Below are 13,612 nucleotides of genomic sequence, written 5' to 3' on the forward strand. Positions count from 1 at the left end.
AACAAAGTTAAACAGGGTAGAGTCACGCGATTTGTACTTTTTGCACATGTGTATTGTGTACATACTGTTATCTGTAAAGTTACAATTGGACATTAAATAAAATCAGTGATTTTGTATTATGTGGACAAGTTCTTGTCTTTTTCGTCAGAAAGATTACGTATGTGAAAAGTATCTTTCTAATTTTTTGAAGAGAGTCTTGCTATCACAGTGACCAGAGTAGGCGCTTAAAGATTTTTTTACCGCGGTGTAGCTTGTCTGAAGATCCCCCACCTGCGAGATTGGTGATGATAACAGTGTGATATTAGAGATAGAATGCATTATACGTAACGTGCTACCTCGTACGCTAAGTAAGCGCTGTTGAAGTGAGGTTCGTAAATGAAATTAGCAATATTGGCAGCAGCATGGAAATAAGTTCGTGCTGCTGTTAAATTCCCATTTCGGATTTGTATGACTCCTAGATTGTTGTACGCTAAGGCATGTCTGTTGTCGCTTACGATAGCCAGTTTTAAACATTCCGCTGCCATTGTCTTGTCGCCCACGGTCTGAAAGCATTTTTTTAATAGAAATTTCATTGAGAAACTCGATTGCTGTGGATGACATACATACAAGAGCGATGTGAGAAATGTTGTACCACACGTCTGCTATATTTTCATCCGTGGAAAGATTCAATGCTCTCTCGAAGCAGGATATAACATGGTCGTATTGTTGAGCATAGAAACAGCACAGTCCAAGATTATTGAACAGTTCCACATTGTATACGCCCATTTGTAGCAATCGTCTGTTTAAGCAAAGAAGGAAATCTCGCGCTTCAGATTACTCTAAAATATACTTAGATTCGTGTTTACCTGTAGTAGCGCAGAGCCAGTTCTGGTTGGTCGTTATAGAAGTGATGCATCCCGATGCTGGCTATTGCCTCGGTCTGCGAAGCATCCTCTTGCGCCACGATTTTATAATATTTCAGTGACATGGTTGTATTATTGAGGCCATCGAATATACGTCCCATTTCAGTGAGGATATTCACATCGTTAGGGAAATACTCGAGACCTCTTTTGCACGCATCCAAAGCAGCTAATGGTTGATCCAGCCTAATGTAAACTCTGACCAGCCTTAAGATCGTTTCAATAGCTTTGCAATCCTTCAGCGCTGACTTAAACTGCTGCTCCGCATCTCTGATTAATCCTAAACTGTAATAACATTTACCGAGCTGCACTTTCCACCACCAGTCTTTGTACTGACACACCTGCGTTGCTTGAACTGCCAGATCTAGTGCCTATATTATACAGTATCATGATACTTAATATCTAACAACTTTTTCTATGAAATTGTCGGACGAGATGTAGCTTCGTACTCCGCGCATACTTACATATCTCACATCGTGTTCGTGATAGTATATATATTCAAACAGTGGCTTCGCAATACTAGGCTGACCAGCATACTTAGAAATATTTAAACGCGACAGCTGTATAAAAGGTCCTCCAGGCTCTGTCAACATGGATGCTGTACCCAATCTATGAATTATAGATACATACACATAGAAGAAAACCAACTATGAACTTTGATGTGAAATCAAGGGTATACCTCACGCTGCGACCAGAACTTGCAGTGATTGGCCTGGCGGTCATAGCAGTTCTGGGTGTTCGTAAGGTTTGCTCAACCGACTGAGACATTGCTGATTGAGTAGCTGGTCGTACAACTCCTGTGAGTGGCCTACCTTTAAAATTCAAACTGCTTTTTAGATTTGAACTCGTATTACAATTTCGTAGCTGTTCTCTTGAAGACGAAATGCACCTGATTGTGTTTTAGGTCGTAGGTATTGCCCTACGTGAGAAGTACCAGGGTTTTTTAACGATGTTCCTGGTCTAGGCATTGAGGATATCGTGTAACTATCCAGTAAACTTTCAGCGATTCCTTCTTCTTCCCCTTCTATGTCATCTACGTATACTTGCAATGTTAAGGCACGCATTTTTAACACCCAAACAGCCTGCAGCAAAGGATATTGTGCTTTAGTCAGGAACATATCGACATAAGTCCACGAGCAGGTTGCTCATACCTGATCTAATGGATTCTTTCTTAATAGATCTGAACATATTGTTGCACATTCTTCATACTTTCCTCTACTGAACAGACTTAGAGCTTTAAACAACTCCATTATTGGATGAAAGGCTTGGCAGGATTCGATTGCGAAAGCTCATTGAATTGTAAGAGGTGAAATGTTTTCACAGTTCGTACTATTGTACATGCCTATACTATACATCTAAGTATCCAGTAGATAAACGAATTTCCCATGCAGGAAGGTATTGATTACTTTGCTTATAACCCTGCCTGTATAGACCAAGGCTAAATCCATGAATATTTTTGTAATATTTTTTTTTCTTTCCAAGAGAATAATAAACAAACAAATTAATTGAGAAGTTATTGATAACATTTCAGGGGTTTAAGTAAACCTTGTTATATGAGGTTCTTCTATTAAAAACATACATACCAAATCTTTGAAACAAGAAAGCCATCTTTTATAATAATCAATTTCCGTTTTAAATAACAAAGCACTATCGTGTAATCTTCATCGATCTTATTTTGTATGAGAAAATTTCGGAAATATTGTCAGAGTATTCTACTATGGTAGATTTCTACTTATATTTCATGTTACTTTTATAATTAATACCACAGTTTACCATCGCAAATAATGGAAATTCTGGACAATAATGGCACCAGGTCGGTGAAATAGCACATATTCAGAATGGAACCGTAGTTTTTATTACGTATATTCATATTTATTTTTTAGCGTTCAACAAGCTTTCAACGATTTCTTCAACAAGAAGACTGTAGTAGAACAATGTCCAGAAGAATACTTGATCCGTCTCCACGAAGCCTTTTTGGTACGTTAAGAGAGATTCAACAGTTTACCAACTAATTCTTACACGATAGTTAACTCGACGCAGACTAACTTGACTTTATTACTTTGAACGATTAATTTACAGATTTCAGTGAACGAAGAAATGAACATCTCTCAGTTATACGATGCTTTCGAAAATATACTGCACATTAAAATGCCAAAGGCTGAATTTGACATCTTGTTTAAGAAAGTAAGGAAGTAGAAACAGGAATCGTTACTTGGTATCATATTCTTTACTGTTTACAGATGAACATGAAAAGAGATGGAAATATCACTTGGAACGAATTTATCTCCTATTTGTTAGTGGAGTTTCAACGGAAAGACACTGCCCTGCAATGGGAGATACTGAAACTTCCAATAACAGGGATACCTGAACTTATCAAATCGCACCATCGCACACCTATACACAAAATTACCTATTGCCCTGAAGTTCTGCCCGTATAAACACAGATATATTTAACGCACTAATAACTTCCACTGAAAATTCTTCTTCAAAACCTCTTGCCTCTGTCTGCAGGATAGAACTGCAGGTTTTCAGAGAGGGTGCTACTTAACAGTCACTAAAGAAGGAATTATAAATTTCTGGTCGCTAGACTTAGAATACGAACGCACTGTACAGTCTGTGAATCGTTAGTACTCCAACTGCTTAATGCGTAATGTGTCTATATCTTTCTTGCGAGATTTCCTCGTTTTTATCTTTACAGCGTACTTAAGAGTACAACAAACTTCGATCACTGACATGGTCGTAATGCCTGACGTGCAGATAGTATGTACCAGTTCCACTGAGTGCGATTTGAGATTCTATGACACCGTGGCGAAGAAGTTTGATCTCCGAGTGCTGGTTCGTTGCGCGTTCAGTGAGCGCTGAATACTTCAATAAAGAATACTTGGTTTGCCCTTCAGATCTCAGGCATAGAGAGCGCAGTTACCTGCATGAGTTATTACTTCAGTACGAACATTAAAGAGGACTCGTACATTTTACTGGGAGATATGAGAGGATCAGTTAAAATTATATCTTTCAATTCCATCGACAGAGGACCCTTCAAACAAGAACCTAAACGCGACACATCGTTTATTCGTTACGAATCCGTTCTAAAGGTGAATAATTTATATCTCCTTCCGTGTAATTCCTGTAACTAAAGATATTCCGTTACAGGGTGGACTGCACGGACTAAAAATTGCAGAATATAAGAGCGTCCATACAGACTGGGTAAAGCAAGTAGCTTATTATAACAGCCTGAGGTGTTTCGTGTCTAGTAGCAGGTGCAACGTTTGTTCCCTCTTAGTCAGCGACCTCACAACATCGAGGATTCAGTACAAGTTTAAAGTGAACATGGGCGTATCTTGTTTCACTCTTTGCGAAGGTGTGTTTAATAGAGTAGATGCCTGTTTTCGTATTAGCGAGCATATTTTTATTACTCCCCTTTAAATGCAAATGCGCAGAGAGCCAAACACTAGTAACCGGCGGACCAGATTGCATAGTCCGGGTTTGGAATCCTTTTGTGACAAGGCGGCCGAGTAGCACGTTCCAAGGACATCACACACCTATAAGTGCTTTAGTAACTCAAAATTCTGGCAAGCGTGTGTACTCTCTATCGAAAGACAGATGCATCAAAGTGTGGGACGTATTAGCTCAATCTTGCATTCAGGTTTCCATAACAATTTTAACAGGGCGTACATACATATTCCTCTGAACATTGCTCCAAAGCTTCGGGAATTACTAACAGCGATGTAAACCAAATGATGATTTTGTATTGTATAGACGTACACTGGCCTTCCCGCCGAATTAGGTGAACACACAGCGATAACCATAGTTTACAATACGCTAAACCATAAGATGATCATTGCCAGTGCAGTAATTGCGATAATCGTTTGTGAACCTGTGGTCAACGAAGAAACATCCGATGGTTATACGCACACGAAACCTGTCAGTTGCGTTCTATACAATCATCTTTACAAAGTGGTACTCCTTTGTGTATTTTATAATAGATGTAATTCAGATTATGAAGCAGTGCTGTTGTAAAGCATCTTGTTAAATTACTTATGCGTTCAGATAGTTTCTACTGGAACGGATTCTTGTATAATAGTTTGGGACCCGTGGCTTGGAACTCGTTTATATTTAGTAACGCATGCACACAGCCAATTCTTGTACGGCCAGTATAATGATATTGAGATTACCGCAGCTTGCTTCGACGAGTCTGAGCAGTTGCTAGCTACGGGTGCTCGTGATGGGACACTGAAGATATGGAATTTTAATACGGGTACTTGCTTGCGAAACATGGCAGTTGATTATCAATGGTACATCTCCGTTCCGTAGTAAAGCTTCATTACATTCGCGCGTCAGTTCAAAATGGCAATAACCCAGCCGATCCTCCCTTCAAATATTTAAATGCAGTGAAATCACAAGTCTAGCTTGGCTGGAAAATCGAATTCTGTGCAGTGCCTGGAATCGTCAAGTCGTAGAATTTGCAACTTCCGATACGAATATATATAAGAAAAGTTGGGGAGTAAGGCACACGGATGATATTCTTTGCTCAGCGGCCTGGTTTCCCCAGGTCCTAGCCACAGCGTCTTACGATGGGGAAATAATACTCTGGAGATTAGAAACAGGCCAGCCGTTTCGGAAATATAAAGTAAATGATCCAACGTCAAGGTGAGATATACAAAATACGAAGAATGTAATGTACACTTTCACTATCCCTTGACGCCTTATTACACAGATTCAGCGTAAGGTACGAAAGGAATACTAAAGCTCATGAACCAAAGAAACCTAAAGAAGTTGTGAAAGAGCAATTCAATTTCAAATGGAGGTAACGATATCTTTTACGCTCTGTAGTTAGAAGAATCTATTTAACAAGTTGATGAACTACAAACGCTTGTATAATATTTTATGCATAGCAAATATACCGCAGCTTCTAAACACCAGGAATCAGCGTTAAACATTGTACGCATCGTTGCTGTTCGAGCTATGATATTTTTAAGCGCACGACCAGTTGGGCCTCGTGTTGGGACATTATTGGTGTCCCTCGACTCTGGTTTAATACAAGTGTGGACTCACCACGCTGCCGGTGGATTTTTAGAGGCTTTTTCAGTGATTCACACAGTAGGTGACTGCGCGTTATCATTGGCAACCGATCGTGATAATCATTTCCTTGTGACAGGTAAGAAAAGGATCTGTATACTTAATTTTCACGTTAAGATTTATTCATTGTAAATTCAGCAACATTATACATCTATAATGTTAACATTTCGTAACTGTAGAAAAATTGACGTACAATCGTAATCGCTTTAAAGTATAAAGCAAAAGACTTGTCAAGATTACGGATTCATAGAATCTAAAAGTTAGCGTATAGTAATTTAGTAAAATGGTTTAGGGCATAACGCAGGATACATAAAAGTTTGGCATCTTGTGAATTATTTGGTGCCAGATCCCCCCGAGGTAAGCATGCCTCTTCTACGATTAGAGTTTCCATTTTTATGGAAAGGTAAAATTGACGGAAGGGCCAAAAGGGCAGTGCGAGACCAACCCCTGCCACTTTTACTTTCCTCTGTACGGGGACACATGAATTCTGTCACATCTATTCAACTAATTCCTGATGCACGTATCGTGGTGAGGTAATTAAGCTTAATTTCGTTCATATTCACAGCATAATTATGGATATAAAAATATAGTACTTCTTTGAGAAATCATTTGTTTAACGGGTAATGCCACGATGATAGGCCAAAAATGGTAGGGTAACTTTGGAGGTGATTTTAATACATATCATATGGTTCTTTTTTTATAAATATCATAAAAACCTTATGTTACATTTTTAATAAAGTTCATAAATTTCTTTAAAATCAATTGGGCCTATCATCATGGCGTTACCCGTAAATGACTTTCAACTGATGCTTTAGTATAAACCTTTACGCTTCCAGAAGACAATTGCTCTTTTATTATTTTCAAGCGGGAGTACAGACCACACAGTACGTTTATGGACACTGGGGGGACGTTACATATCAACCTTTGGAACAATCAAATCGTGGTCACCAATTCTACCAACGATCCCAGCGTACACGTACTTCAGAGACTACAGATATCCACCGGATGTTAAGAGATTCGCAAGTTCCACTACTATGAAAGTAACAGAGTTCTCTTTCTTCAACAATATTGCATTCCCGATACGCAACTTGCTCACCAAGCCTTCGTACAAAGGTTTTTGACGGAGGAATACAAAAAGAAACTTTGGAACCTAAGAGCGATATTCCAGAGTTTGTGGAGTCTTTTACGAAAGCTCAACGTCCTGTGGTAGATGGAAAAAGGCTGACTATTTCTGTCATGGATAAATCAGTTCTACTGATTTTCACGGATCGTCCGATACTGGACAGTTCCTTACCATACGTAAGTACACTGTAATATAATTCTGCCAGAAACGGATTCATTAAAAGTTATTGAATGGAGAATATACTTTAATACAAACAACGTTACAGATACCTATATACACGCACTTAAAACTAAGGCCTTTGGAAGTGGTTCAGCCGCCAAAGTTACCATCGCTTCTCCTCAAGCAGAAAGAATTGATGTAAGGTCATTCAAATTGTATTTGTCGAATTGATATAAATATGCATCTATGTATGTTTATTATTACTCCTAACTTACATAAAAGCACGCATGCACAAAGTTATTTGTAATCATTTTTCCAGGAAGAAACGCAAGGATTTATAGCATCACTGTGTACGAATAAAGAAGGCAGACGCGAAGGAGAATGCTTTGAAAGATCTCAACATAAAAGATGCTTCGTTAACTGCGTCAACTGGCTGCTTAAGAAGCGACGTGTAAAATAAACGAGGCAGATCGAATTGAATAGTCTATTTTTTAAAAATGACGTATCTTATTAATTGGTATTAATTACATGACAATACCGATTTCTTTCTCAGTGACTTCAGTGTAATACGAACGCCACATAAATAAGAAGAGCGGTAGTAAAATGGTAGGCACTAGAGCTGTTACTTTTTGACCCGTCGGGTACCCGGGCTGCCCGAAACAACTTCAAGCAGTTGAATGTTTTATTGTCTATGGTATGGTTTGATGTTAGCCAAAAATGATCCAACAATACCACATTCAATGGCTTGAAGTTGTTCCGGGTACCCGACGGGTCAAAAAGTAACAGCTCTAGTAGGCACTGGATCGAAATGGTAAAAAATAGTACATATTCGTGGAATACCTTGGGACAACAGTCTTATGTTCGTTAATATAAATGTTAAACCGGGTACTTGAACGCTACTATGATATAATCATCGATCCTATATCACATACAAACACATGCGGCGTATTACAAACACTTTCATCATTAAGGCACAAAGTGGAACTAACAACACTGCATTGACAAACTCTGTACCTTTTAATCCGCATCCATCATGGAATAACGTGGCGGCGTTTTCCAGATCGCGCTGGACGTACGTTTCAGTCTACTTCTGTCTATACCTTGGAACAATTGGGTCAAGTCTGGCGTGCACTTTCTGGTGTCGAAGAACCGAAAAACAGCCTTCTCCGGAATGTATCGTTGTATAGCGAGTTGAGCTTTGCGCACTTGCGCTGAAATCGATAGAAATTCTCAACGATCTTGCATAAAAAAAAAGGAATGTTGTTAATACAAAGAAATATAAGTGAGGTATGCTTACGTTGCGCCCAGTGTGGAATCACATGCTTTGGCCTGGATTCGTCGTCCGATTCTTCGTCGTCGGGTTCACTGTCCAAAATGTAATTCGTCGGACCGTGATGTTTCATCCCATGTTTCGCCTAAAATATTTAGTTAATATGCACGAGTTTCACTTAGAAAGAACATTTAGGAGGATATATAAACTTACTTGTGCTGCGAGCAGCTGGTTCTTGAGTCTGGATGATTCAGCAGCGGCCTGCTGCTGGGCTCTCGTTTCAGCCTCTCTCCGTTTCTCAGCTTCCTGTTCCCGACGTCTTTGCTCGGCTAACAGACGCTCCGCTTCTTCTTGCTCTTGCAAACGCTGTAAACGAAGGTGTTCCTCCTGCCTCCTCTTTTCTTCTTTCTCCTGTGATTTAGTAGAGACACGCGACGTTCAGACAAGGCGAAATTTACATTACTCTTACAGCTGTTAATCGCGTACCTGAGCTCGTTGCAACTGAGCCATACGTTTCTTCTCCATTTCCTCGCGCTGCTTCTCTTGCATTTGTTGCGCCAAACGTGCCCTCTCCTCCCTCTCCCTCTCAGCCTTCTGCCGTTTTTCCAACTCTTGCTTCTCTTTAGCTTCCCTCGCCAACTTATTCTTCAATTCTTTCTCTTGTCTTTTCCTTCGCGCGCAAGATACATTTTTTAATAGCATTTAGATAATACTGGTCTAGAATTAAGTCAGTGATCGTCTTACCTCCTTTTCTCTTCCATCGCCTGCTTCAGGGCGTCCTCCCGCTTCTTTTTCAAGTCCTCGTCATTCATTTTACGCTTCTTCTCCTCCAATCTCTCTATCGAGTTACGTTTGTTGACGGATTTCGTAGGTTGAAGAAAAGATTCCATCGATGTGATAATATTCCCGCGAGCTGCGCTTAAAGCCTTGGTTTGCTGAAGTGAAACCAGCAAACGTTAACATAAAAGCAAATCTAGATAGCATAAACATCGAGGCAATTGAATTCTTACGTTCGGGTTAATGTAATTGTTCGACGGAGTGTGTGGAATGCGATTAACAGGCACCGGCAATTGAATTTTCGATCTACCCAGCGGTGTCGTTTTCTGCTGTTTTTGCTGCATCTTTTCCAGAGTGACTACTGCTCTGTTGTATTTCGGTATTGCTTGCACCTTGTTCTGAAAAGAAATTGAGCGTAACATCAGTTTAATTCTTTAGCGCTATTCCTAGGCGAGAACATTTCAATTACCTCTTTGCTTTCATCATTTTCCTTAGCATGCTTCGCTAACGAGATCTTCTTAGCTTTAGCCAGCGACTTCCGTGCCAATTTATGAGCGACTGTTTTCTCCGTGTTCTTTGCGATTTCGGAAGTCTCGGCTTGCGCGGCGGCTATAGCCCGCGTCTTTGTTCTGGTGATCCTAGTCGGTACGTCCGCTTCAACGGCAGCTTTCGGACTGTTCATACCTACTTGCTCGAACGCTTCGACCCTCTTCTTCACAGATTCCTTAGCATAAGGGCTGAACAGAGCGTTCGATTTGTGTCCGTTTCTAATCTCTTGGAGCTTCGCGACTGCGTTCATCTGCTTCAAAGTTGGCTTCGCAGGTGTATTGAGAATTTCGTCCTCGCTCAACACCAAGGATTTCTTCACGCCTTGCTTCTGTCGTTTCCTGTTTTGCCGGGGCTTTATTATCTCCGGTGACGATTCGTCCTCTGTAATCAACTCGTCGAACTCTTTGTTCACCATTGTTTCCTTCAACTGTTGCATCCTGTCCTGCAGGGATCTCGAAGACGCTCGGGGCGATTTAGGCCTCGCTTGAGCTGCTTTCGATTCATCGTCTTTCCCTAAACTGTTGTCAAGTTTTTTATTAATCGTTACGGTTTCGTTCAGCTTTATTGCAGACAGGGGCTCCAAGACTACTGTCGCGTTCATTATTTTGTGCGTAGCGAGAGTGGAGTTTAAATTCATCGTAGAATTCATGATAGGCGTAGGCTTCTCGATAGCATCCTCGTACATCGAAGGCTCTTCGAGTTCGTCATTCTTAGGCGCTATGACTGTATCGTCGATGACTTTGGATGCCTTGGTACTTAAATTAGGATCCTGCGACAGAGTCCTCTTTCTACTGGAGCTCTGTGTTCTCGTGGAAGAGTATTTCGATGTGTCGTTCGTTTCTTGATGAGTTATATTCGATTGCATAGAGACATCGTACTCTGAATTTGTGTCTAACGTCTTCTTCGCATTGCTTCCTCTCAAGATGCTCCCTTCCGTTTTACTGTGCTTCGCAGGCCTTTGAGCTTTATCCTCATCCGAGCTACTCCTCGCGGAGTTTTTCCTCTTAGTTTGGCTCCCGCGTTGCTTCTAAAAATTCAGAAAAATACAGTAAGCGATGCAAGGATATATAGCATATCATCACTGGATATTAACGTGGAACTTCACCGCAGCATATAATTATAAAGACAAGATACTAACTTTTACCTTTTTACTTCCATCATCGTAATCTGATGATTTCCATCGTTTCAAACCAAGTGATATCGATTGCTGTTTTCTCATATTATCTACTGCTTTCTTCGAAGCTTTCCTTTGCAATCTACCAAGGGTCGTTTCCCCGGCGCTGTCTTTTCTCGTCTTATCCATGCTCCCTTTGTGTTCCACTTTAATATCCGCCGCAATAGTGTCAGATAGAGTGTTATCGATATTGATGATATCATCTTCCGGGATCGTTTCAATGCGCTGCACTCCCCGTTTCTTTGATATCTTTGGCGTCTTTGTGATCAGAGGACCAGACGTAGATTGTGGTATTTGAGCGAGTAGAGCGTGGAAATAATCTAAGGTATCCTCTAGATTGTCGTTAATAGATTTCTTAACTTCTGTACACCGAGCGTAGATGTCCGAGATGTCCTTGGTGATCATCGCCCTAATTCTGTCCTTCGATCGAGTACCCATATTTGAAACCTGAAAGCCGTCTGCATCTTTAATACGCGTACATATATATTTCTTCGATAAACTACGACTTAATTATCGAAGTATGTTAATGGGAAACGATGTGCAAAGGGGATGAATGATGCACTTATTCGCCAAAGAAATTCCCATACCTTCTATAGTTCCAACAGAGAAATAAGTTGTCGATGCACAGTTTCTCAATAAGGATACATAAACTACGATATTAATATCTACCGATGACACAGTACGCGAAGGGAAAGAAAACTTTAACGACAATCTCCATTTCGTGCCGCGAGCGGGACGATACAAGTTTTGCTCCTCGAGTATATAACGACTTTTCGGTTTAATTTGAATCTTACAGTGGGTCCAGAGACAGTGTGGCCAATCTGTTCCTCGCCGCTGATTGGTGCCGCCATTTTCAGGTAACTTCCGGCAGCTCTTATGTATAGAGTATATATCAATTGGTTTTCAGAGTTATACTAATAGCACATTCGGCAACCTGCACTAGTGCGAACTCTTTCGCTTCCAATTGGGTAAAATTCGCACTCAGTGCGACCGTCCGAATTCGCTATAAGTGCAATAACGGGCGAATTCCACTTACGCCCAAATCGCCCGTGAATTTCATTAGGGTAAGTTTCCTTATACGCGACTGGACGCATCGTCAAGAATTTCAAAGTCGATTTTCTTGAAAATGAAGCGCGATATGAAAAAAAATTACTCTTTCTTTTCGACTTATAACAAGTAAATAAGTCGAGAAAAGGGAATACAATTTTTTGATATTGCGCTTCATTTTCGAGAAAATCGACTTTGAAATTCTTGACGATGCGTCCAGTCGCGTATAAGGAAACCTACCCTAATGAAATTCACGGGCGATTTGGGCGTCGGTAAGTAGAATTCGCCCGTCGTAGTAACGAAATAAGGAAATCAAGGTAAATATAGACTATTATTGCAATACTATGTATCATATTGGTAATGTGGATTATTTTATCCAATTTCATTCAGATATCAACAAACACATGGCATACAGTTCTGTCTGTTCATGGGAATAAACATGAATGTTCCATGGGGAAAAAACAAAGGTCACCTTTAGATGTTGGAAGCACCTCCACCTCCTACTAGCCTGCATACACGATTTTTATATTTCTGTGTTTACACACATTTATATTTATGTGATTATTATATATTTTCAATACCATTATTATCATCTTTTAAATCATTAATTTTATACTTTTTAAATTTAGGTATTCATTTTTTAAGTATTTATTTATTTAAGTATAATCAAATTATACTTATACGAGCTTTACTTATAAACATTTGTGTATCTACATATTTTTTAATAAATTATTGAATTAATTACCATGCTTGTAATATACCACGATTAATAAAGTATTTGAACTACAAGTCATACATTATCTATAAAAATAATATATAAACCAATTATGAGTAACCCGCAGGCGGCCTTTGGCCCTCTAGCCACCGACTTGCGGCCCGCAATTGTTTCAAATGTAAATCTATATTAGAAATAACAAATTCACCCCATAAATTACAGTTCTTTGATTAGCATGTTTAAGTATTTACTTTTGCGGCCCACTACTGACCAAAGGTTGATTATCGCTGATATAAAGTATAAAATATATATCTAAGTTTTCATTAATAAAATTAAATATTAAGTTTATACATTCACGTCGCTATATAAAACATGATTTCCTGCTTTTGAAAGATTGCGCGCGCTTGACCTGAAAATGGCGGCTTCCGGCTTATTGACCACACTGTCCCTGGACCCATTGTATTGAATCTTAGTTTCGAGCGCCCTCTACTCTCCTGGGCGCGCCACTTTTCTCTATATAAAGTTTTAAATTGCTTTCCGCTGCGTTCCCATTGGTCCGGGGAAGAGTTCTGTCGCTGACGAGTTGTGAGCATGTTGAAAGATCTGCTGTCTCATAAATTCGTGAAATAAGTCTGTTTACAAGGCTGTTAAGCTTGCGCGCGAAACGAAGTGAAATTAAAGCCGCTGACGTAACGAGATCGAAGTGCAACACGTGCGGCATACGTGGGAGAGGGGGTAGCGCGTGGACTTCCCAGCAAATGAGGGATCACCTATAGATGACAGTCCAATATAACAGTCGATGACTGACTGATGAGAGAGAGAG

General features: G+C 40.0%; 4 protein-coding genes across 9 annotated transcripts; 2 read left to right on the forward strand and 2 right to left on the reverse strand.

Moving 5' to 3' along the window:
* Positions 1–30: 30 nt before the first annotated feature.
* Bbs8 (tetratricopeptide repeat protein 8) lies at positions 31–2,177 on the reverse strand. The gene is made up of 8 exons (XM_076809159.1): positions 2,051–2,177; positions 1,789–1,981; positions 1,579–1,711; positions 1,364–1,508; positions 846–1,270; positions 607–778; positions 336–542; positions 31–270 (listed from the first exon to the last, which is right to left on the reverse strand). The coding sequence occupies exons 1-8, from the start codon at positions 2,147–2,149 to the stop codon at positions 154–156; spliced, it is 1,491 nt and encodes a 496-aa protein (XP_076665274.1). The 5' UTR covers positions 2,150–2,177; the 3' UTR covers positions 31–153.
* On the forward strand, positions 2,156–3,337 carry LOC143367396 (WD repeat-containing protein on Y chromosome-like). Of its 2 annotated transcripts, none has more exons than XM_076809163.1 (4): positions 2,156–2,205; positions 2,783–2,876; positions 2,979–3,083; positions 3,140–3,337. In XM_076809163.1, exons 1-4 carry the CDS (start codon positions 2,156–2,158, stop codon positions 3,335–3,337), a joined length of 447 nt encoding a protein of 148 aa, XP_076665278.1. The 2 variants fall into 2 exon arrangements, with proteins under 2 accessions (XP_076665278.1, XP_076665280.1); XM_076809165.1 differs by lacking the exon at positions 2,156–2,205 and adding an exon at positions 2,572–2,712.
* A 205-nt stretch (positions 3,338–3,542) lies between these two features.
* Wdy (WD repeat-containing protein WDY) lies at positions 3,543–8,191 on the forward strand. Of its 2 annotated transcripts, XM_076809156.1 has the most exons (16): positions 3,543–3,734; positions 3,797–3,991; positions 4,050–4,257; positions 4,337–4,542; positions 4,656–4,856; positions 4,947–5,004; positions 5,077–5,191; positions 5,289–5,546; positions 5,614–5,703; positions 5,792–6,054; positions 6,268–6,508; positions 6,841–7,015; positions 7,089–7,274; positions 7,364–7,455; positions 7,577–7,867; positions 8,053–8,191. In XM_076809156.1, exons 1-15 carry the CDS (start codon positions 3,543–3,545, stop codon positions 7,596–7,598), a joined length of 2,502 nt encoding a protein of 833 aa, XP_076665271.1. In that variant the 3' UTR covers positions 7,599–7,867; positions 8,053–8,191. The 2 variants fall into 2 exon arrangements, with proteins under 2 accessions (XP_076665271.1, XP_076665272.1); XM_076809157.1 differs by having other exon boundaries at positions 3,604–3,734; positions 4,947–5,191.
* Positions 8,144–11,799, reverse strand: Incenp (Inner centromere protein). 4 transcript variants are annotated; one of them, XM_076809153.1, is made up of 10 exons: positions 11,615–11,799; positions 10,992–11,474; positions 9,774–10,880; positions 9,538–9,702; positions 9,272–9,462; positions 9,014–9,197; positions 8,741–8,938; positions 8,555–8,672; positions 8,272–8,468; positions 8,144–8,176 (listed from the first exon to the last, which is right to left on the reverse strand). In XM_076809153.1, exons 2-9 carry the CDS (start codon positions 11,463–11,465, stop codon positions 8,275–8,277), a joined length of 2,631 nt encoding a protein of 876 aa, XP_076665268.1. In that variant the 5' UTR covers positions 11,466–11,474; positions 11,615–11,799; the 3' UTR covers positions 8,144–8,176; positions 8,272–8,274. The 4 variants fall into 4 exon arrangements, with proteins under 4 accessions (XP_076665268.1, XP_076665269.1, XP_076665267.1 ...); XM_076809154.1 differs by having other exon boundaries at positions 8,144–8,468; positions 10,998–11,474; XM_076809152.1 differs by having other exon boundaries at positions 8,144–8,468; positions 11,615–11,798.
* Between the last annotated feature and the right edge of the window lie 1,813 nt (positions 11,800–13,612).

This window comes from Andrena cerasifolii, chromosome 3, assembly GCF_050908995.1.
Source record: "Andrena cerasifolii isolate SP2316 chromosome 3, iyAndCera1_principal, whole genome shotgun sequence".
Lineage (NCBI taxonomy): Eukaryota > Metazoa > Arthropoda > Insecta > Hymenoptera > Andrenidae > Andrena > Andrena cerasifolii.